Source organism: Nesoenas mayeri (genome assembly GCF_963082525.1).
Source record: "Nesoenas mayeri genome assembly, chromosome: 3".
NCBI lineage: Eukaryota > Metazoa > Chordata > Aves > Columbiformes > Columbidae > Nesoenas > Nesoenas mayeri.
This window is the reverse complement of record NC_137544.1, coordinates 78,797,702-78,823,324: the sequence shown is the minus strand read 5'-3', so window position 1 is coordinate 78,823,324 and position 25,623 is coordinate 78,797,702. Positions and strand designations below refer to the sequence as shown.

Genomic DNA, 25,623 nt, shown 5'->3' with positions numbered 1-25,623 from the left:
TGCAGGTGGTTATTCATGGATGACTCCCATTAGTATCACTGGAACTTGGTTGCGTGATTAGATTAACTTTTCTGTTGCGCTCCATGGTCTAAGAAGTACAGAGCTTATAGGGAAGGTGTGCTTCAGAGTTGTGAATCCTGGGTTCTTCGGTCTAGTAATTTCAAGTCCATTGCTTTAGGTTGCTAAAAGAAAATAGAAGGCACCAAACAATTGGGTTTAGGGCTTTTTAGATTGAATTCCACAGGTCACTCTGTTGGCATGATATTTTAAGGATGTACTTGGAAGTGGAGGGGGGAAAACTGCAGTCCAGCTTTTCATCCCTGTTGCTTGTAGAAGTCCATACTGGCTTGAAAATTATATTTTGCTTCAATGCTACTCAAATTTTGAGACATTTTCTGCACTTTACTAACAGGTATTTATGAAGTTGGGTAAATGTAGGTTGTACTCTCTACTCTATGCAAGGTCAGGCTATACCTGCAAATATTTATGCAACTTCCTGGGTTATCATAAGTTGGCCTTTGAAGTACTGTTGGGTACAATCTAATCTATTCTAAAAACAAATAAAGAAAAGTTGCTCATCATGAGCATTTTTATGGGCCCTGGAGATTAAGATCTTTGGCAGAAATGAATTAACTGCACCCAGAAACAGGATGACATTCTTGTGAGGTAAAAATCCCCAAACCCCTGAAAATTCAGCTGGCTGGGGGGCTATCGCTACACAGCTTTCAGGAGCAATGTTCTAAGAAATGAGGTGTGCCAGTTAGCAGAAACGACTTGGCCAAAAAAGGCCGTGTAGCTGCTGTCACTATTTTTTGTTAATGCAGTCATCATTCCCCTTAAAGAAAAGAGTCACAGAGTTTAGATTAATGAACTCGGTGCATTGCATAAATATACACTGGACAGATGAGCTCCACTATAATCTAGTTCTGCTGGCATGTGTCAGTAACATGTAGGCTGCACGTAGTCTGATCACTAACATAACTACTGTAACTACAGTGATTATCCAGACCTGTACACATCTGTATTGATCTAACTTAATAGGAGGCTGCTGGAAAAAACAACCAGGAATGAACATTAGCAAACCCAGCTGAGTAATTTCTGGTCAAGGCTCTTTAGATAATTTAAAAGATGTGGAGAAGTTATTCCTTTTGAGCATCAAAAGCAGCATGGCCAGCAGATTGAGGCAGGTGATTCTGCCCCTCTGCTCTGCTCTGGTGAGACCCTACCTGGAGTCCTGCATCCAGCTCTGAAGCTCTCAGTACAGGAAAGACATGGACCTGTTGGAGAGGGGCCACAGGAGGCCACGAAGGTGATCAGAGGGATGGAACAGCTATCCTTTGAGGACAGGCTGAGAGAGTTGGGGTTGTTCAGCCTGGAGGGTCCAGGGAGACCTTATTGTGGCCTTTCAGTACTTAAAAGAAAGATGGGAATGGACCTTTTAGCAGGACCTATTGCGATAGGACAAGGGGTGATGGCTTTAAACTAAAGGAGGGAAGATTCAGGCTAGACATGAGGAAGAATTTTTTTACAAGGAGGGTGGTGAAACACTGACCCAGGTTTCCCAGAGAGGTGGTGGATGCCCCATCCCTGGAGACATTCAAGGCCAGGCTGGATGGGGCTCTGAGCAACCTGATCTAGTTGAAGATGTCCCTCCTCATGGCAGGCGTGTTGGACTAGGTGATTTTTAAAGGTTCCTTCCAACCCAAATCTTATATGATTCCATGATCCTGTAGGCTGCCCCCCAGACACACTACAAAGCTAACTGTGCCTTTCCAGGGGTCTAAAGGCCTCAAGAATACTTGACTGTTAAAAGGAGCTGTCTTAGGAGAGAGGGTCAGAGCCATTTGTCAGGCTGCAGCCTCCAAGGAAACACTGAGAGAGGGTGTTTAAAGGAGGAGGCTTTCTCACATTCCAGGGGACAGTTGTTCAGGGAGAGGGTGTGTAACATACTCTCTTGTTGTTATTATTTTTTTAATCTCCAGAGCTTTATTTCTAAGTCACAATATTATTTCCTTAAGGAATATTAAGCTTAAGGTTATTAAAGAATAACACAGGTTCTAAGGAGAATGGAATCAGTTCTCGGTCAAAACTTTGTTTGCAAAGAGGACCAGTTCATTGCAGACTGGTTTGAAAAATGAGTAAAGTTCTCATTGTCAACATCACTTAATATATAATAGAGCCTTAACTGATGTGCAAATATGTACTCTATTTGCAGAGAATGAGAGAAGGCAGAGGTCTATGTAGTTTGGTGAGTGAAATATGAAACAGAAGAAATCCATCCTATCGAGTTCTGGAATCACAACTGTCTGTATGGGGAAAAAAAAAAAAAAAAGATATGTAAATGGATCCTAAGCACTTCCAGAAATACAGTGGTTAAATTTTTAAGTGCATGTAAAGGCCAGGGTAGGAGCAGAATTTGGAACAGAACAAATGTTTGTGCTTTAGAGTATAAACAAACCTCTTACTTAGGATAAGTGGAAATTTTCTCCAGTGGCTGAACCACATAGTGCTAGACTTCTTTTTTCTTTTTTAAAGATCTTTTTAAAATGAAGCCTCTTATTCTGATTGTTTTCTGATATCATGAAATAGTTTATCAGAGAAATTACATAATTTCTTTTTAAAATTGACCCATTTGCTGTTTCAGAATATAACTAAGAACATATTCTGTTGGTGGCATTGTTTTGGAAACATGGTTTGGATTTTTTAAAGCATTTTTGTGCCTAATGGCCTTTTCAAAATTCCATTACTGTTTCAACTACCTGGATGTACTAGAAACAGTGTTCTCATCAACTTCAGTGCAGGGAGTGATGGTTCAAATTGTCTGGCTCTAAACTTTTATAGTTTAGGGGAATGAATAGCCAGAAAAGCTTGGGAGATCTGGAGTTCTCTGGCCTATTCATGCAGTTTCAGTTGCTTAATTCAGTTTATCTGTATTATTCAAAATTAAATTTCTAATTTGCCTCTGGAGTTGGGCTGTGGCAAATGTAGAAATAGCTCCGTGACTTCATTTAGCTTGGCTTTTTTGACCCTGTGGTCATTAGTAGTCTAGCTGTGAGATGATAACAAAATTTAAATGTTTCAAACTTGTGGGGTTATAATTTTGTGAACAAAGATAAATGTGTTTATTCTTACCTATATGAATAGTTTAAGACTTAAAAGCTACGGTGTGGAGTTAAACAAAAAGTCCAGAGTTGACCTGTAATTCAGAACCTCCTGCTCTTGTGAATATCGCTTGTCCACTGCAAGTCAAAACAGATCTGAAAATTGTTTGGAGGCTGTTGGTTAGTTGTGGAATTTTGTACCGTACATGACATTTTATGCAAAACCAGTTCTTCCACATGTATTTAATCCTGTGCCTTGTGAGGAACATGAGTTAAAAGATTGTAAACAGACACCCAAGATCAAAAGAAAAAAAAAGGCTACTGTATTCTGACACGATTTTTGTTCATCAGAGTGCACACCAGGGTGAAACTTGTATTCTATTAAAATGACACACTTGTGTACAGAAAACCTGGTCTTTATCTTAGCATGTGTTAAAGCTCTTGTTCTATTTGGCCCAATTAATCTATTTTAAGGTAGCATTTCCTCTGCCTAGACTTACGCAAGTTCTGAAAAAGATTGTTCTGCTTTTTCAAATTAGTCTTGAGCATGTTCACCGTCCTATTTGTATTCTGCCATCCCATTTTACAGCACAGGTTGCCAGTTTTAGAAAGGAGAAGAAACAGTTATCTTTGAACATCTGTGTTTTGCAAAATCAAAACCATTAAAAAGTCCATTCTGTTTGTGCTCTGGATTATATATTCTATTGACTCTCACATGCTTAAGACATTGTATATAAATTTTTTTTAGAAGAGCATTTCTTGTGTCCTGCTTGATTTCCTGCTTGTATCTTATACCCCAGTGACTGGATCAGGTAAGTTATTGGGGTTCAAGAAGGGAAATCTGTGCAGTTCTAGGTGCTCACTTCTTGTGCAGAAATAAGCTGGAAGTATTAATTTTGAAAGACCTGAGCTTAAAACTCTTTTGACAGCAATACAAAATGCCACGTTTTGTGTGTTTTCTCCTGCATTCCATCTGCTTCTGTGTCTTTTGCATTGCCTAACTTTGTATTGATTTCTGATGCACGGCACTACACTAACCTTGCTTCAGGTGGCACTTGTGGAATACCATGCATACAGGACCACAGGTGAGTGTCTTGGCTCATCGAAACCTCAGTGCCTTGTCTCGGTAGTATAAGTCGTCCAGGACCTGTCTAAATCATCTGTATCTGATCTTGCCTTTCTTTCCATATGGGCTTGGCCCAACTTCCAATGACTTCAAAATAGTAACTGTGACTTGTGCTGGATCAGCACAAGTGTGGTGTCAGTGCAACATCTCCTAACATGCGCAATGTCTCCTAACACATATATTTTGTAAGTTTATTCAAGGTTCCAATGTAATCATCTTGACTAATTGGGTAACAATGCTGAGTACTGTGTGATAACAAATTGACTTACCCTCAAGACCTCAGGGAGCAGCAACACAAGAAATCCAAACACTGACACACCTTAATTAGATGTCCCTTCCTGAGAGCTGTAGATCTCTTAAAAATAATGCATTCCTATGCCCTATAGCATACTGTACTGGTTTTAAGTCATCTTTAGACTTCATTGGGGATGTGGAAGCAAAAAGCTGGAAACCACTGCACTATTTCTTCTCAATTTTTTACTTTATTTTTAAACTCCTTAAATCTGTAGTCAGAATTTTGCCTAGTTCTCGGTCTTAAAATTTCTCTCTTTCTGATGCCTGGTGAGAACAGTGTGGCATTCATTTCCACTTCTGAACTTGCTTTCATGTTAGTAGGTGTAATTGGGGTATGGAGCCAAACTGCATAATGGCTGCAAGGTCTGTTTATGAACAGCTGTTCTGCTTTGGCAATCTGAACCAGGGCAACCATTTCTACACTGAAATGATGGCTGTGTACTCTGCATTTGTGTGTTGTTTGCAGAATTCAGATCGAATACTGGCAGTGGAGCATGCAAATATGTAATGCAATAAGGTGCTATTGAACAAGAGAACAAAAATAAATTATGTCTGGTTTATATTTGGGACCTACAACTTGGCAGTGCCAATGTGATGGGCGAGGGTCGGTTAGATTTTAGATAACCGTCCTCTCAGTGACTGCTGTATTTGCTATCCGTGCTTTTAAATTGTCTCAACTTCGTGTCTTCTAGGGAAAACAAAATGAAGGAACTGGTGTCAAACAGTACAACCAATATATCTCAAGCCAGGAAAGCTGTGGAGCAATTAAAAATGGAAGCATACATGGATAGGATGAAGGTAAACTTGGACATATTGTTGGCATTTTGAATTCACTCACTAGTTTGTGGTACAGCCTTCCTTTAATTTTGCAGAAAAACTCAATCGGCTGAAATAAAAAATCTGTGTTGAGCTATAAAACAATGTTCAGTACTGTGAAGTAGTGGCTGGCTACTAGAAGACTGGCTACTAGTCTGCTTCTGTATGAGTGCCTTTTATGTCTGTCAAAAGTGGTATTTTGTAAAATATTTAAAATCAGCTGGCAGATGCACAGGTGCTCTTCTTTGTTACCTGTAGCTGAATATAAGTACAGCTCAGGTTTCTTTGTTCTTCTTCTTTAGGAACTGGAATAAATATTTTAAGATACTGCAATACTTTTGAATAATGATGAGAACAAGCTGAATTGCTTTGAATTGTTTAGTTTCAGCACAGACATCATTGCACAAAAAATATGTATGATTGCGATGTTCATTTATGATTCTTCACACTTGATTGCCAGTCATATGTGAGGATTTGGTTTTATCGTGCCTCTAAATGTATGTGGATTAAATATTTTATCTAAAGGCACTATTAAACAGAGGTTCTCAACATTTTTCACCAGAAAAGCCTGTCATTCTTCCCTGTCATTCTGCCTTCGACTAGGCTAAAATTTTGTGGATAAATCAAGCACCTAAAAACTAGTAACATCATAGAAAGTTTTAGAAAACCAATGCTCATTTCTTTTGTACTCTCTCGCTCTCGCTTCTCTCTATGCTTCTGAAAATAGGGAATAATGATTTGGATGAAAAATCCAGCCTCTACAAGGAAGAAGAGTTTAAAGATGGAAAGACTAGAAAAAGGAACACTTTTAAATAATAGCTTTTTCTTCAAACAGTTGTAATTGAGTTGTTACAAACTGTAAGTGTTTGTAACTGAGGTTACAAACTCAGTAAGACAGTTTAGAATTATTGTACATTAAATTCTGCATGTAGTCTGAACTCAATCTGTTTGTCCATCCATCCTGTTTTTGACATTCTGCATGTAGTCAGCATGGGGGCAACAGTATAGAATTACAATTTTAAAATAGTATCAGATCATAAACTCACTAATTAGATGGTATTTATAATTCAGAAATATTAGCGTAATTGACATGAGTAGTTAATCTTGCTTCTATGAAAATAGAGATTTCAGTTGCATTTTTGTTGCAGTTTTTAGCAATGTTTTGTAAGACCATTGAATTTGCGAAATTATAATTTCTATCTTGTCGTATAGTGTCGTGACAAATTCATCACTTAATAGATGCCTGTTTGCAGGGACAGGTTATTTCTGTTTCCTTCAGTAAGCGAAGACTTGCCTTTTCAGAATTCAGTGGGGTTAGTCCCCTGATTCAGGTCACATTGCAGCTGCACGAACAACAGAACTGGCAAGAAAGAATGTGTGTGTGTGTGTGTGTGTGTGGCAGAGAAAAGGGTTGGAAAAATATGGCCCAGTTTATTGGAATTTGAAAATGTTTATACTTAGTACATTGTCTTCAACTTGCTTTTATATAATCAGTGGTGCATACCACATAATTAGCTCAGTTTTGCAGATAGCTTCGTTAGTTAGATGTATAACCTTCTTAATTACATGTGTAAGAAAGATGTAGGTTATTTTTACAGTTAGTTTAATTAAAAAGAACGCAGTTGTTAGCAAGCGTGGCAGACCTGAAAAACAGATAGCTAGAAAGTACAATTATTTCACCTTCCAAAACAGCTTGGAAACAAAAAGGCACCAAAGGAAATCCAATGCGTTTCAGTGTTCTGAGTGCTTCTATACCAATGTATAATAAATACAATTTGCAAAATGTTTAGGTCTTGATTTCTAGAATTTATTTGAACAAGTGTATGAGGGATTGTAAGAAGAGGTTGGTTGGCTTTTTATTCCCTTAAGACCTGCTTTACCTTTTAATCTTGAAACAGTTAATTGTGTATTTTAGTATAGCCAAATTTTACTGAGATACTTTCCAAGATTTTGAGTTCTCGGATCATAACTGTAAAGGCAGAGAAATAACCTTACTTCCTTTTTTCTGCTTAAACTATTTAGGCATGTAACAAAAGACCAGTATTTTTCAAATAATTTAATTAAACACTGGTTTGGAAGTAGCTATAGCCACGTGGTTATTCCTGTAATAGACAAGACCACATTGCTAGCGTTAAAATGTATCTGCATTATTGACTAGGGAAATCAGAAGTTCCAGCTATTTTTTCTACTACAGAGGCACTTTATTTTCCAGGCATGGTGGCTGCTGTAACCAGCAAGAGCTGGGTGTGCTCAGTTAAAATCTTCTAGTTTGCAAGATGTTCATAGTTATCCATTCCCTGCTGCGTTCTGGATTTTTCAACTGATTAAAAAATCAAACCTGATAACCAGGGGGAACAGCAAGCAGTGCAGTGTTGAGGATCCACAAAGACTACTCAGTGTTGCAGTGTGAAACAAACTGGGCAGCATAAAAGGAGAGGATGAAGTTATTGGTGTATTGGTCGGTTGTTAGAAGTATTACTGTGGTGGGTTTTTGTAAACTGTAAGAAACCCAGAAGAATCGTAAATTGAACCTGCCTTACTTCCTCACAAAAGGAGCAGCAGTAAGTACAAAGCAGGAGGTGCAGATTCCAAGCTAGGAAACATCAAATGAAATCAGACTAACAGTGGCCTCATGACTAGTAGTATCTTCCAAAGATGCTAGCAGCAACATCAAGAAAGCAAAGATAATATTGGTGCTTTATCATAATTGTCCCCAGAATAAAGCACTATTTAATCTTCTCTTTGCAAGCAGAAAAGGAGGAGTTCTCTGACATGTGTATCAGTTATTATTCCATTTTCTTTTTTCTTGAGAAGATAGAAAATATTCCTAACTGGGTCTGAATAGTGTTGGGAGATAAGCAGTGGGATTGGCAATAAATGTGTGTGAATCTCTTTGTTTTAGATGTAAAGGATAAGCAGAGGGGGTGTCGTAGCAAGGATGGTAATTAGTCACAATCCATGACAAGAGACATGACATAGTAATTGCAGCATTTTGCTCTGTCATTGAAGCTTATAATTATTAGTGCAGCTAACAGGATTATGTTCCAGCTTTGGCTGTTTTTATCACCTCTGTTATTCTGAAATAAAATGGTAAAATTCCACAGTCCTCCTGAGACTATTTCTTTAAAGCATCAGGGTTGAGTGTTTTGTTTGTTTGTTGGTTGTGGTGGTGGTGTTTCTTGGTTTGCTTATTTTAGCTTTTTTTTTTTTTTGTAATTTGACAACCAGATGTATTTTTCACTACATAGAATAATTGTATAAAATGTGAGATGATAACTTTATACTGCATTCCCTCTATCTATTCACTTTAAAAGATTAAAAAAAAAAGTTAACTTTCTGCTAGAATTCATCAATCAAACTGGAGTCTGAATTTTCTTTAGCCACTTCTGCAAGATGTATAAATTACTTTGAATTTGCAGACCAAGCTGTATTGCATAGGAGAGCTGAAATGATGCGTTAGCTTCATTTGAATATTCAAATTACGTGTGCTTATTTTAATTATTAATAAAAGCTATTGTGAAACTGTACAGCAGCATTCAGCTACAAATAAATCTAAAGGTGAGTAAAAGCTATGATAGAGTTGCCTTCATTTAACTTCCTCCATGGCACAAATAGGATGATCAGCAAGTTATTTTTATAGGAACAAACCACAGCATTGGCCATTAGGCAACCTCTGCCTGCTGGCATATGCTGAAGCAGGCGGCTCTACTGTAGCCATAATGTGACACACTGTGCAGAGGTTGTCAGCCACTGTTGTTCTGAATACTAACACAGAGCAGGAAAATTGCTGAAAGCAACCTTGTATTTTGCTCTTTTTTTGGCCACAGTTCTGACTTTGCCCACCATGCTCACAACCAATGTTTTCATTGCACCTGGAATGTGATCAGCTAACATAACTCCCCTTAGTGAGTGGTCATTATTCATTCCACTGTGCAAGCTGGAGATGTTGCACTTTTAGCGAAGAAATGGCCATAATTCACTTTTATAACTACTGTAATCCCAATGGGAGGATTTCTCCTCCCCAAACCTTTTATTTTTTTAAAGGATGAAAATATATGGCCTAGTACAGGGTTTAGTTTGTGACAATGTGCTGAAATGTAATAATGTTCCTCAGTTCCTTGTTATAGTTTTGTTTTCTACTAAATCATACTGTGGTTTATCTAAAAGCAAACTAATTCATGATTTAAACACTGTGACATTGAAGAAAGTGCTTGCTCTGCTTCATGGCATTCCAGCGTTAGAGGACAAGTTAGATATAGAAATTTATATTGTGCTTCTGATAGTGAAAATCCTTTTTATTGTTATATGATGTCAAAGCACAGTAATACGTAGAGAAACAGAAAGTGATATTACTGGGTTCATCCCTTCTAAGCATGATGATTGAAATTGTACTTCTCTTCCATTGAACAAAAAGCAATATACTTGGGCTGATGTTGCTTATCCATATGTGTAACAAACAAGTTCATTATTGGAAGGTCAATCTGTTCAAGTCCAGTGTTGGTTCTCTGCTCCTGTAGGGTCAGTCTACTTAAAAAGATTGTTGGTTTAATTAATAAAATACCTTATTTGTTAGCTTAATAATTGAAGATGAAATGTGCCAGGCATCTTTAATAAACCTTGACTCTGGGACCCAGAGAATTAGACTAGCTTTCTGCTAGGTTTTATGGCAGTAACGTTTGTTGTGACATAGCACTGAAAATGTCACTGAGCTTTTTGTGGGCACCTTGCTCTGTTTGAATGCAAGAGTTCAGGACCAGCTAATAAATTAATTAGAGGACAGAACTGCCTTAGTTTGAGACATGCAGCTGAGCTAGAAGGGCAATAGAAAAGCTAAAATATGTATGTTAAATAATTATGAATATACTGGTGATTGTCATTAATTGAAAATACTTCTCCAAAGTGCTGTGGTGGTACATTCCTCCTTATATTACTGGAAACATGCTAACCTCCTCTTCAGTGGATGCATTCTATCCCTGTGTATACTTTGCTGAGGTACAGCATACATCATTAGCAAAGAAAAGTATATTTTCTGTCTTGCCATCTTTTTGGGGCTTGATAGGAATTTAATAATCTCTTTACATTGTGCCTTTCTTTGGAGAATCTGCTTTTTAAAAATTCACAAGTAAATGTAAATGAAAACTGGGAATATGATAGGATTCCTACGTTTTCTGCTTGTTCATTACAGTTCTACCCCTCTATACTAGATAGTGCCCTCACACCCAGAGCCTCGTTCTTTTGTCATTGCTTAGCAAGTAGCTACTTGAAGTGTGTCTGAAAACAACTACAATCCTTTCTTTGTACTTTGAAGTCCATTATTTTCCACACATTTTTTTGACCTGCTTCTCTTTTGAGAAGTGCTGGTCCTTCTGAATGTCTCTGCTGATTTGCTCAGTTTGATGCTTTGTCTTCTGCTTTGCATTGGCCCAGCGATGTTCACACTTAGTGCCTCTGCCCACTCATTTGTCTTACAGGCCAGTGCAAAGGTAAACTGATTTTAAGTAACCTAAACATTCTTGCTTCCTCTGAGGAGGATAGTCTATACTGGGATGTCAACCGTAGGTACTTTGTGAGTGTAAGCATTCTACAAAGGCATGTTTTAGTGAATATTTAAACAATAAAAAGACACTTTTTTTCGGAAGTTAATTTAAATTTCATGTGAATCCTGATCCAACATACATTGACTTCATAGGTCTAATCTGGAGACTACTACAGATTGGACTTGTGCCAGAGCAAGCAGGGTGTGGGAAAGCTAAAGCTAACAGTGATGACATACCTGCTAGAAAAATACCAGAAATCAAATTTGTTTTCCCTCTTCATTATAGTTGTGCAAACATGCTGACCTCAGAGGTTGACTCAGGAGAAACTGTCATGGGGCTCAGAGAAAAGGGGTTTTTGTAGAGATTTCATATCTCATTTTCTGAATTATCATAGTATTGAAGACACAATAATTAAAGCAAAGAGATACAGATAGTTGTAAATATCTTGCTACCCGAACAGAACAAAAATATTTCAGGTATACATTCTAAGTTCTTAAAAAAATAAATGAGTCACAGTCACCTCATGTCACCAATATTCCTATGGCACAAAGCTGCAAAGGTTACAAGCTTTCAACTACAGCTGAAATGGCTTAATATTTCATTTTTAATTTCATGCAAAACATCTTGTATACCAACACACTGTTACATTTCTGTAGGACTTTTCAGGAAGTATAAGCCAGCATTCTGAATTTGGAAACTTCAGAATTGTTCATTTTAGAAGTATAATAATAATAACATAAAAATATTAAGGTACTAACTGCTTAAGTTTAAATTAATGCTGCGAATAAAGTGCTACTTATAATAACTTAACTAAGCAGAAGATTTAAGTCTGACTCCATTGAAAAGATCAATATTTAGCTTAAATGATGGTCAAATTTTGCTCCTGGTTTTCTTTTTAATCCCATTGTCATGTGTCTAAAGAACTTTTTATTTGTCTGGTTTGCATCCAGAGGAGCAAAGGGTAGAGAGTTTTTGTGGAAAACCTTATAACCAATGACTGGGAATAAGAGGCGAAGCAGGCGGCCTCTACAGAAACACACTTCAAGGAGAATCCCTATTGCTTATGGGCCATTAGCAGATACATGTTTTAATGAGTATATGCTCCTTACGTTCTTTCTGATGGAGAGGAATAGCTGAACATGAATCACATAAATTGATACCGTCTCATGTCACTGTCTTAGATAAAAATGTATATAGTGATTGCTAGGCTTAGTAAGAGCACATGCAGAGTTGTTGTCTCTAGTAATTTCAAGGATAAAGCAATCTCCTCCTATTTGATGACAGCCTCCATTATCATACGTTATATGAAGAATATCTGTGCAATGCAGATTGGTTCAAAATTAAGCATTACAGTAGTTTCTCTCTTCTCTTCTATTAGGTATCCAAAGCTGCAGCAGATTTATTGGCATATTGTGATGCTCATGTTGGAGAAGATCCCCTTATTATTCCAGTGCCTGCATCTGAAAATCCCTTCAGGGAGAAGAAACTGTTTTGTACTATTCTTTGAGTCACTTTCCAATTAAAAATGTCTTCTGCTAAAATTTGGTATCAGTGTTGCATGCTTTTAGTTTTAGCATTTTTTTCTGTAGATATCAATACTTAGCCTATAGCTGTGATCTTTTTAGAAGGTAGTGCATTTTCTGGAAAAACAAAACAAAACCTAAAAACTTCAAGATAATCATTGTTCTTTCAGACCAATGTACAAGTTTAATTTCAGTTCTTCTTAAAGATTCTTTTGGTCTTAATGAAAGTATTGAATATGGTATCAAATTTTAGATGCCTTTGCCAGTCATAGATTTTTCTGAGACCTAAAAGAGTCATGCCAATTCTTGAAGCTATTTTTAACATTCTTATTTTCTTTGGAAGGTACATTTAATTCATTTGCCTTTACAAATTTATATCTAAAAAGAGTACTGTGACCTTTCCTCAAGTAGCACTATTTAGGAAGAAATCCCAGTGATTTATGATGTTTGGAATGATAAGTCTTATACAGTAAGTGTTTATAGGTATGTTTTGTGAAGACTGTAATAAACTTGACTACAAGTAAACCAACTATGTAACTACAAGCAAAATCAAGATGTATAGTTATACACCAGGACTGCATGAATAAAACTGTAGAAAAAGTGGCTGCTTGTATGTTATTTTGAATGATAATTATTTCAGTTATTTTAAAAAGCAAACTAAAGTGTAATATGTCAGCTGTTCCTGAGGGTCTTAGTGGAGGGCATAAATCTGCCCTGATTGGTACAAGGAGGGGAATTACTTTTTCTAAGTAGCTCTGTACATGCTTTTGCCTGTGAGCAAGACTTTATGGGCATGGAGAGTAACCGTAAATTAATGTTGTGCTAGAACAGACAGCAAGGCCACTGTGCTATTCACAGCCACTGTTTGTATATTTTGTGGCCAAAGATTAGGCACGAGAGAAGTTATCAGCAAGTAAATTGTGGAGGTTCGAGGAGGTTTTTTCTTTTGACTTTGTTTAAAGTGCAGCAAGAGGAAAAAAGTGAGGTATGGAATAGGATCAGTCTGTCTTCAATAAGTAAAATTAAGTTCAATCAACGCATCTGATAGAAACAACTGTTACATTATATACTACTTTTTTTTTTTTTTTTTTAAAATTCTTCTCCTTAAAAAAAGTCAAAGCTCCCTTCTGGTCTGATATATGAGGAGAGTTCCCTCAGCGCAGTACTTTATATGTACAGTGTGTCAGTATATGGGAAGTGTCTCCTGCCGCACACATGGGGCTGACTTCACGGGCATTCCAAGGAGTGGTAGTTTCCTTGGAGAACTGCACTGGTCTGAGTGAGCCGAGGCTCTGAACAGCCACCCATGATGGAATGTGCTTCCTCTGCACAAACTTGTTTTCCATGAGCATCTTAAGTACCTGCAAGGCAAAGACTAGCTGAGGAACCAAGGGCCTTGGACTGTACTTAAATGCTGAATTTAGATGCTAGAAAAGGGCTGTTTGGTGAATTAGGTGATTTGCATTTAGCCCAAAGTGCACCTCCCTGCTCCAGCTTATTTTTAGCAGTTTCCATCAGTGTTTGTTGTACTGGTTTGTGCAGTGGAAATACAAGATGTCTGTACTGTACATGGTTTGTTTTCTTTGCCAGTCAACTTGGACAAAGTGCCTCACCCACCTGCATTCAGATACCAGTCCAGTCACATAGGAGAGGTGGCTTTGGACTGGAGTGCTGCTGCTGGCCAGCTCATTCACCACCTCTATCTAACACAGAGCTTCCATGTTAATTTTTTTTTACAATAATATTACAAGAAGAAAATTATATTCCTTGTAACCAATAGGCTTTTGGTATGTCTTTCATTTAAAGGTTGGGTTTTTAATTTGGCAGCTGAAGACATCAGTAGTCCAGTAGGCACAGTGCTGTTTCACAGTACCTATACTGAAAAACACTCAAATGTCTTGACCAGGTTTTGTCTTGGCTAGGTTTGTCCTTGGTTTCTATTTCAAAGTTTTCAGCTTAATATTCCCATTCTGAACTTTTAACAGTATTTCTTAATGCATGGTGTGTTCAGCTTTTTTCTGAGGGCTTAGAGGAATAGGCTTCAATGAGTAGCTATTTTAATGACAGTGAAATAAAAATGGCTTTCTGGAAGTATTTGTTAAAAAGGAGTAACAAAATGCTTAATAAGGTTCTTTAGGGAATCCTTCCTACACTGTACATGATTTGGTAACTGCTCTGATCACCATGGCAACATTTTCATTTGTCCTTCCGCATGTATGGTTTTAACTGGAACAGCAAGGGAGGAGAATACAGGGCATACAGCTTTATTCTCAAAGGCTTTGTGACAACTTGCATTTGTGGTTCATCATTAACATTCCCATCTAAAATAACAAAGTTGACACAGCTTATTACAGTATTGCAAACTGCTTGCTTTCTGTTTCCAATTAGCCTTAGCATCTGAGTCCTGAGATTGAAACATTTCACAGTAGTTGTGAGCATCGCTAGTTATGAGAGCTGCATTTACAAAAACCCAGTATTATTCAGAAGAGGGGAATGTAATTGTTTTGGACTTAAGGTTTTTCTCCAAAATTGTTCTTCAGGTAGTTGTAAAGGTGTTTGACTTCTTATGTTTTTAATAGCTGGTTCCTATGTTTGTGGTTTCTTTCATCCTTTTATAACTTCCATCAGGTAAAAAAATTTATGTCTATTAAGATGTTTTCATGCGTCTACATTTAAAAAAGGAAACAATGTGGAGTACTGTAAATTGCATATTTATTTTAGCAGATGTCTGTAATATATCTGAAGAGGTTAAACTGTATAAGCATAACTCCTTAGTGGAGAATACGACAGCTTTCTCTAGTATCCTTATTTATGAGTTTCTTGAATTATATGTACTACTGGCAAATTACTAATTTGAAGGGGTGGGGGATAGTGGGCACACCTAGAAGAGCAGCAGTTCAAAATAATTGTAACAGCTTTGGATCACATAAGAATATATGAATTTATTCGATAACACCGTCAAAATGCGATGTGTCTGAACAGAATGGCATTATCTGTATGGTTTTTGTTGTTGGATTTTTTTTATGCCAGCTTGATCCATAAATCAACATTTAAAAGAATGTCTTTTCCTCTTATCCCTCCAAACCATAAAATGTCTTTATCACTATTATGTTTTTGTGCTACTTTGACCTTTGAGGTTGTTTAGATAATTGATTGCTGAGTTCTATGCTCCAACATCTTGCCTCAAACACTACACAAAAACATCTGAAAGTTCTTGGAAATTTTTATAAAAGTAAATACAAAAAACAAGCGCCCTCCAAATTGTGGCTTTGTCTAACAGTAGCATTTCCAATAGGCTGAAGTGATGAATTTTTATTTTCATCAAATGGTCTGATTTTATTCCCACTAACTTCCATGAGAACAAGACCAGGCTTGTTACTGTCCTAATGTTGTACTCTTCTCTCTCTCTCCGTTTTATTTCATACGCCAATAGGCTTGTTGCTTTGTATTTCAGGCCCAGAAAACAATGTATGCTCCCTGTTAACAGTGTGAGTTGGGGCTGTCATCTTATGGAATTACAACTTCAGGACAGAAGTTGGAGTCAAGGAGTTTTTGACATATTATTAATGATCCTTTCTTCGTATCCTAGTGCTTGCTGTTTTGATGAAATTAGACTTCCCAATGGTGGATTAATGGCAAATTATATCAGTAGCATTTGTGGGGCTGGCTGTTTTGCATTCCTCAGGTTAATCTCCTTGCTTTACCTTGAATTTAAAATGTTATCATTTCAGTACTAAAAAGTATTTCCCTCCTCTCTATTATGTACCAAATTCCCCTTCTTTGCTTCCTACACCAAGTATTAAATTAGTAGCAGGGTGCTTGGCTGGTGCTGATAGGCAAGATTTTTAAGCTAGCCTCTCCGAAATTATGGTTGGAGGAAGGGAAAATTTGAGGAAAGTTTAAGTTAAGGTACTCTAGGTCACACCATACATTAAAATAAATACAAACTTTGCTGATGGTGACAAAGGTAAACATAGGAGGTGTTGTCAACTGCTTCTGAGGTACATTGTAACAAAGCATTTTTGTAGTGATTTACAGTAGGATCAGGTCCAGGAAAAAGGAGGAGTAAGAACAACAGTCTGTAAGGGTACATATTAAATCATGGAACTTTAATATAGTATTCATTTATCCAGTTGGATTCTGATATCAAAGGAGTAACCAAAGATGTACTTTGGGACAACCTGATTATATAGTTTTTTCTATCTTTTCATTGTAGAGGAGTAAAAACTTCCATACATAATTCTCCTAGAAAATGTGGTAGTTACGGCTCTCCTTTCAGTCTGCATCAGAATATGGATTTGTTTCTTCAAGGGGACAAAACAAAACTTGGGGGAGGAGTGGTTCCTAAAAATAGAGGTTTCTTGTACTGAAAACTAATAATACTTGAAGTCCTTAGACTGACTTAAATAGCACCGTAATGTGTGAAAAATAGTGGGCAAAATTACCAGAATAAGTGCTATATAAAATGTTATTGGAACCTACATAGTTAATCTTTAGGGAGAATGATATTTGGAACAAATACTGTGCATTTGCATCTAATTGAATTCAGCTTTCTAGCACTATTAAATTAAGTACAGCCATAAATACCAGAACTGGTATGGGATCAACTTTTCTGTCTGTTAAAGGAAGATGTACGTGTCAAGTACATTTACACCACTAACGCTTGTGAACAAACAAAACGAGCAGCTTTACCCTAAAATAGCGTCTTTCCCAAATCCCTATTACAAGTAGAAACGGCACAAGCTCGTGTATTACTGCCACCTACTGATGAAGTGATAAACAGCCGACTGAAAAAAAAAAAATACCAACATCAGCTAGAAATGACCTCAAAGGAGGATTTTAAATTAATGCACATACAGAGGACCAGCACTTCTGTTTTCATGGTCTGCATTGTGTAAGGGATCGCCTGTCACTCTGGTACTGCTGGGGTGCAGTTCAACCTCATGCTGCAGCTCCAGACTTCTCAGTTTCGGGAAAGAGAAGAGTCAAATGTATGATTTGGCTAAACAGATTAAGTGTCCAGCTAAAAAACAGTTTAAAAGTCGTGGAAATCTTTGGGTGTATCAGTTGGTATTGCTGTGTACTCCTTTCTTGAATTTCACTTTCCAGTTTCACATGTGACTTGGATGCCCGTTCCTCATTGCTGCTGTGGCACCACTTATGCCACCACTTACACTTTTGCCTTCTGCTCCCCTGAGCAGGTGATGTGACTGCAAATGGCAGTAAGGGGCCGAGGGGCACCAGCGCAGTGAGACGCTAACAACCTCCCCCGTTTGCCTTCCTCTTCGTAGGACCCTGCAACAGCTTCTGTGGGACTGACAGCCACACTATTCCTTCACCCTCAAGCTTTGCTCCTGGCTGCTGAGTTTTTTGTTTCATGGTGTGGGTTTTTTTCCAATTATTGGAGTCTAGGCCAAATACCTCCCCGTGTACCACAGCGTAAGTGTACAGCTAGCACAAAGCTTAGGCCACTGTTCATGCTTTGAATAGTATTTTACGGAAAATGCACTAAGCATGGCATGAGGATGTGTTTCAAAAGACCACCCATTCCACAAAATCTGTTTGCTGTGTAGCCTCTCACTGTATCATATCCTGCTGCACCTTTGAACTTCAGGCTGCATGCCTGAGCCCTTCATTCTTTCTATAGCACGCTCCGAGGAGATGTGCGATTGGTTTTTTTTTATGAAAGGAAGGAATGAGCCAAACTTTGTAGAAAAAGGCTGTTGTGACTTTTTAAAAACCTTTCAAGTAGCAGTGGCTTTAAAGACCTCTACAGTATAACAGCCTCTCTCTGGCAAAGTGGCGCACATTTCGGCTGTAAAATCATAATTAACTTTCTTGTTGCAAAGACTGTTCACTACTGTGGTTCTTGTATGGATTCCTGTCTGAGAGGATTCCCCCTGGAGAGCACCCAGCTTTTATCCTACTCATCAGAACACAACACACAGATTTCATATTTATATATATGCAATTCTGATACAAACATGTTAGTCATATCCTGAAAAGACCAAGTGAAAAAAACTAGAGATGCTAAGATTCTCATGGAAAAACACCTCAACAGAAACTTTGAAAATATAGAGAATGTTATAGAGAACAGCCTCTCTGAGGTATTTTCTTCCTTTTCAGACAGCACATGCATGTTTTGTTCTGGGAGTTTGCTTCAGACTTTGGAAAATAACTATAGAGAACAACTATGAAATATCTATTCATGAGAAATTAGAAGGCCGTATAAGTGATTTTATTTCTCTACAGTTCTGCCCATACCAGCTAAATAAATACTTGCAACAAGGATGGGAACACATTTGAGGATATTTACACAGAATCTGAACAAATGCAAAAAATGCATTAAAAGGTCATTACAGAAGCTATGTTAAGCACTCATTTAAGAAATGTTAGAGTTAAATTTGCTTATGCATCTTCTATTTGCCTCTCTCATTTGTATGCACTACAATTCCATATTGCCATTGCAGGAATTTCCCACAAGGCACAGTATAAGCAATGCTCAGTTAATGAGCAGTTACTCAATACTGTTTTGGTGTCTTTAGTCATTGTGTAGCCCCGGGCCTGATTTACTCACAAATTCTGCTTTCAATATAGAACTATTGCCTGATGAGCTTTTCTGTGGTGCTCATCACGGTTTGCTTCACAAAGTGTCTCCACTGTACCCTGGATGAATGCGAGGGTGGAACTGTTCCCATCTTTCAGGGGGAAGCTGAGGCAGATCCTGAACAGAGCAGGTGAGACTGTCCGTACCTGCCTCTTCAGAGTGGTTAGTTCTTTCAACAGCTCAAACAATGTTCCCATTTGCTCAAACTTCAGCTATGAATCCTCAGCTCTACAAACTGGAGTGACTTTTGCAAGTCAAACACCCAGAAACTGAGGGAAAAAAAGCAATGTGAAATGTTTAGTTTCATGATTTTCCTGGTATCATACAGAGGCAATGACCTGTAGCCTTGTCCCACTATTTCCTTGTCCCACCTCGTTCACCTCACATCTTCTGCAGCAAATGAAGCAGCCATCTGTAGCATACTTGAGCAGAGCACATCCAACCTAAAGCAGAGTAAGCACCATGAGGGGGAAATGGCACCAAGTCAGGTAAGTATTTCTTTTAATTAAATATAGCCCGAATATAATCTATCCAGTCACAGATAATAATGAAATTATAAGTAACATGTGACCAATCCACTTTATAATCCCCCATCAGCATAACTGTTTACCATGCATGTGATGAAAAAGCATATTTGCTGTCATAGGTCTCAGCAGAACTTCCTATAAACCTTATGCTCTTTTGTATCCACATCGTGAAGTCTTTGTGCCACGTGTTAAAAAAAGCTGTATATGAGCTGCAGGTGAAGTAGGTGGCCCCACCAGTTGGCTGTTGCCTGATTATTGCAGATCTCGTGGTGTTCCACATCTCTGCAAGACACTCCCTTTTTTGGTCTCTGGGATGTGCCTGTCAAGACACAGCTGCTACAATACAGATGGTGTTGAGTCCATTTCTATTTTTGATTGTCATGAGCATGACAAGAAGTCAACTGGTACTGTGAAATTTATTATTGCTGTATTGGTTTGGACAACTGTGATGTCCTTGCAAGCCAATTTTGTATGGTATTATTGTCATCAACTCTTGTGCAGGTTAGGCTGGGTCTCATAAAAAACAAAAAAATCCAACTAAACAACACCTTCTTTCCAGAAGATAACAAAGATATTCCAATTTACCCCTCTCCAGAATACGGGATGGTGACCTGGTCATCCAACTGGACACTCAAGTGATGGCTCTGTGAGGGGACATGAGACTTGAAGCTTCACCTTTCTGTAAAGAAAAATGATTTGAGGCAAGTTGGGTTATCTTTGTCTCAATACGATGTCAGAGCTGTTTTCTTTGCTAGGTTGTTGCAATGCCAGTGAAAGGATATTCTTGGACCTCAGATAAGTCACTCGAAACTGTGGCTTCTGCCACAAATGAGAGACATGTGCCAAAACTGTTAAAACTTCTGCACAGAAAACACGAGGGAAGAAGAGCAAGTTACAACATTATTTTGCTGACCTAATTCAGCAAAACTTAAAGTCACTGCTCCAAACAGACATGAGGATGCAAAAACTTTATTTAAAAAAATAATAATTAAAAAAGTCAGCAAAATAATAGACAAATAATTTTAGACAAAACAATAACATTTTTTTCTTAATGTTCTTAACTTCCTTAACTGGAAGTTAATTTGGAAAAAAAAAAATGGAAAAATTATGGAGAAGATTATACTGGGTACTATGGAAAGGCATTTAAAGAACAATGCGATAATCAGGCACAGTCAACATGAGTTCACAAAAGCAAAGTCCTGAATACCTAATTGTATACCCTTCTGTGGTGCAGTTACCTGTCTAGAGAGTGAAGCAAAGGTGGTGCATGTAGTTGTTCTGGGTTTTATTAAGGCTTTTGATACTGTCCCTCACAGCATCCTTCTGGTCTAACTAGGGGATGAGCAAGTTCATGGTGTGCTGGGTGAAGAACTGGCAGATTTCAAAGGATTGTAGTGAATGTGGCTACATCTGGTTGGTGACTGGTCGCCAGCTCTGTTCCTCAGGGCTCAATTCTAGGGCCAGTTCTGTTCAATAGATTTATCAACAATCTAGATGTGGGAGTTGAATGCACCATTAGCAAGTTTGCTGATGATACCAAACTGGGAGGTGCTGATGACTCTTGAGGGACAGAAGGCCTTGCAGAGGAATCTAGATAGATTGAAACATTGGGCTGTAATTAATGGGATGAAATTTAACAAGTCCAAATGCTGGATTCTGCACTTGGGACGGAGTAACACAGGGCACAAGTATAGATGGGGAGAGGAGTGGCTGGAGAGCAGCCCTGCAGCGGGGATCTGGGGGTGCTGGTCAACAGCAGCTCAACATGAGCCACCAGTAGGGCCTGGCAGCCCAGAGGGAAAAACACATCTTGGGGGACCAAACACAGCACGACCAGCCGATCAGAACAGGTGTTTGTCCTGCTGTATTCAGTGTTGGTGCAGCCTTACCTTGAGCACTCTGTGCCGTTCTGGGGCCCACAATTCAAGAAGGATGTGAAAGTCCTTGAATGCATCCAGGGGAGGGGAACAAAGCTGGTGAAAGGGCTGGAAGGAATGTCCTGTGAGGAATGGCTGAGGACTTCGGGCTTGTCTGGTTTGTCAAAAAGGAGGCTGAGGGGCGATCTCATTGCTCTCTGCAGCTTCCTGAGGAGTGGATGTGGAGGCAGAGGTACTGAGCTCTTCTCCCTGGTACCCAGTGATAGGACATATGGGAATAGTTCAAAGCTGCACCAGGGGAGGTTTAGACTGGACATTACAAAGCATTTATTTACTGAGAAGGTGATCAAACACTGAACAGGCTTCCTAGAGAGGTAGTGAATGCCCCAAACCTTTCAGTGTTGAAGGGGCTTTTGGACAATGCCCTTAACAAAGCACTTTATCTTGGTCAGCCCTGAAGTGGTCAGGCAGTTGGACTAGATGATTGTGTGTCCCTTCCAACTGAAATTTCTATTCTATTCTATTCTATTCTATTCTATTCTATTCTATTCTATTCTAATTAACTTTTCAGAAATTATTAAGTTATTTTAGCTGGAATTTACCAAATGTTGCAGTGTGAAACTGGTCATTGTCACTGCAACCCTCAGCCTAAAGAACTGAAGTGTGGAATAGCTTCAAGAGAGACCATTCTTCAACTGGGAACCACTGAGTAGCCTTAATAAAAAGAAAAAAAATTCAGTGCAACTTATGACACCCCATAGTTCTCTAGGTTCAGAGCTTCTTACAGATCCCAGCTTCACGCTGTTTTATGATCAACTGGTATGAAAGGGTTGCAAGACTAAGTTCTGTTGCAACCATGCCCTGAAGCATTTAACCACTATGATGGAAAGAGTCAAATCAATGTGTTTTCTCTAAAGGAAATACTTGCTCCTCGACCTTTTTAGTTCCTTGAATCTCTTAATAAAGGAGAATGTAGAGTAGAATTGGTAGTCATAGCATATCTGGATTTTTTTCAATGACTAGTAAGTCTCCCTTAAGAGACCATTAAGGAAGATAGCCGTGGGCAAAATCTTGTTAGATTCTTGCCTCCATTCAGTGTATAATACAAATGAGCTGCATGCTGCCCAAAAGCTTTCTAATAGCATCTCCCTTAGAGCTGGCTGGTCACATACCATTGACTTTGCTGCTGCTAATGATAGGAGCTGACAGGCCCGTCAGCAAGACAGCCTGTTTTCCAGAGATCAGTTTTCACAGGATTCCTTTGTCTGTCCTCAGGAGACCCCAGTGACACTGACAGCATTAATAGCCTAAGCCGAGGAGTCTGGGAACTCCTCTGCAGCTCCACTTCATTAGGATAGGAAGATGGAAAGGGGAGGCAGAGAGACATCTCTTCCATTTGGGAAAATAAACAAAATCTATTTGTTCTAAAGATCCTAAGGAACGTAAGGAAAGGATTGCTAATACCTCAATACAGACAGTGAGTCTGTTTATGTTATGAACACTGGAAAAATAATAAAAAAAAAAAAGACAACACACTCTTGGGATGCAAATTTACAGCCCTTTACATTCTAATAAAATCCTTCATACCCTGATCTGTAATCCCTTTTAATATTTTTTCTTTAAATAACTGAAGGTGCAATGATTTTGTGGAATGTAATATATCGGTATTACTGCAAGGTATGAAGAAAGTTAAGCTCCAAATCCTCAAAACACAATCTCTCACCAGTCCTTCCTCTGCTTTCAGATGGAGGGCACACAAATCAATAAAACACACAACTCCCTAGGGATGAACTCTGCCAAAACACGCACAGCTCTGCCTTGCTTCTTGCTCCTCTCATCTGCTGCTAGTATCCTAAAAAGTTCACAGTCGCTCACTTGAGGCAATGAGTAGGTGAAGAGACTTTAAAGAACTGAATGCTATGGACTGGCTGGCTGTGGTACATGACTACAGCTCTGGTATCCATCGCATCTTCTCTGTGTCAGGCAGGGGATCTTATCCAGAGACATTACGCAAATTTAACAGAAGCGTCTTAATTTTGCAAGCAGCCTAAGGGGCTAAAATTTCTCTCTTCTTTCTCCAGCTCTTGTGCCCAACATGTTGTGCCTGTACTGTACTTTGTGTGCCAGAGGTGCTACCTGAGTCTGTAATGTCAGAAGAGTAAATCTGCTCAGAGAGCGCAGAATAAAAATAGTGTATTTTTGAATGATACATAGAATCAGCATAACCCAACTAATTCTGTCTTCCAGAAAAATAATTTGACGTTACCTAGAAGTTATATTTCAGATCCATTTATCTTTTCATAGTATGTATAACCATGATTCTTAAATCTCTGGAAAAATTTCATTGTTATACAGGCCAAGATTAGTCAAAAAGTGCACCTAAAATTTGGTGCCCCAGATCCATGTTTAGAAACCCTGATATCAGCTTGCTTCCCCAAAATACTAGTCCTCATAAAAGCCCTCAAGAATGCAAACTGAAACTGCTTTGCTAATGAAAACTTCTGAAAACTGGGTTAATGGTTGGGTCTGGTCATGTCACAATTTTTCACACAGGTGCACATTTTCAGTGTCACGCACAACATGGGAGGTACCACTGTTTGCATCTTCTACACATGATGAAACTAGGGGGCTGAGATACATCTTTGGCTTTAAAATCTTGCAGAGAATTTTATAGAAAATGGAGTAGGAAAGTCCAGTCCTCTACAACTAAACTGTATTTTTATTAATTTCTTGCATGAGTAACCAAAAATGCATATATATTATCCTTTTGGCCAGCACACCCTGTTTCTGTAATATGGAGAAACAGATTTCTCCTGTTTTGTACATTATGTAGTCCTTTATCCTTGAGCATGATAGGTAATACCACATAGAAAGCAAGATATTAAAGAGTTGTGTCCTCTGTCTGCAAGGAAGTAATCACTCCCAGACATGTTTATAGGATTGATCCCCATGAGTTCATGTGGCTCTGGGTAAGGCTCAGGGAGAGAACCTAATGTACTGACCACAAGGAATACAGGCAAATAGAGAGTAATATCAGCAGTTGGACCGGTTTCATTTCTGCAGCTGAACCTGCTGAAAGGCAAGTCAAATGTAAATAGTGATTAATAACAATAGCGTTTTTTGTGTAAATGCTTTACCTAGTACTGTTATTTGCTGACAAGTACAGTCTCAATTGCATATTAAATATGTGTAAGTATGCAAACAAACTAAAATTGATGTTTTTCCAACACATTTTCCTTTTGTTGTTTAAAGCCAGTATATGAAGGTTAAAGTCATCAGTTTTCCTTCTAATATCTCACTCCAGTTGATGAAAAATGAATTTTAATTAAGCCGTTTGAAAGGACTTTAAGGATTTTCCAATCACTTTTCACAGCTTGGGGAATTAAAAAAACCCCAGATTTTAGTCTTTTTTTAAAATAAAAACTCAATCCTTTATTTTAGTTATATGTCATATGTATCAGGTTCTATTACTGAATTATGTGTTTCTGATAGAATAGCATCAGCACATGTTCATTTAAGCCTTACAGCTATTACACAAAAACTTCTGTTTTACACATTAAATTCTGAGAAACCTAAATTTATTTATCCACACCACTTTTTTATTATTATTAATTTTTTTTAAATTTTTATTTATTTTTATTTTCCCCAGATAAATTCACCCTCCAGGAGTCTAGGAAACAATTGTGGTTTTTTATCTGTGTTCAGAGGGACCAAAGGCAAGTAACTTCTCAAGGTGCTGATAATCTAATGCTCTCCTCTATCGAATCCTACGTAAACCTCTTTAGTGTTCTGCAGATGGTTGCCCTTTCAGCAGGTCAGTCTGTAGCCACCCAGCTTCTCAAAGCTTTGGCTGTAGGTAAGATGCAAAGCTGAGCTTGGATTATTAATATCTGATAATGTACTTCTGCAAGAACAAGAATGCTACTGCCAGTTCTTGACTGTGATCCAGTTGCAGCTAAGGACACTTTGTCTAAAATCTCCCCTGGAATTTCGGTCAGATAACGTGTTCCTTGCTGGAATAAAATACTCCAGAAGCAGCTTGTCATGCTGTTCCAGTTCTTTGCCAAAGCGAAGCACCCTCTCCCCTCTGTTGGCTTGGTAAAAATTGTTCTGGAATGCTATTTTGCGACTATACGATGACTTTTTTTAAAGGGGCATTCACAGATAACCGTATTTTTGCACAAACACGGATTAACGGGGAAGGTTTTTCCCGTG

At 38.3% G+C, this 25,623-nt stretch overlaps 1 protein-coding gene across 1 annotated transcript; it reads left to right on the top strand.

Annotated features, from left to right (window-relative positions):
• Nucleotides 1–5,214: 5,214 nt before the first annotated feature.
• GNG4 (G protein subunit gamma 4) lies at nt 5,215–12,381 on the top strand (the record flags this gene model as incomplete). The annotated part of the gene is made up of 2 exons (XM_080342592.1): nt 5,215–5,319; nt 12,253–12,381. The coding sequence occupies exons 1-2, from the start codon at nt 5,224–5,226 to the stop codon at nt 12,379–12,381; spliced, it is 225 nt and encodes a 74-aa protein (XP_080198718.1). The 5' UTR covers nt 5,215–5,223.
• Between the last annotated feature and the right edge of the window lie 13,242 nt (nt 12,382–25,623).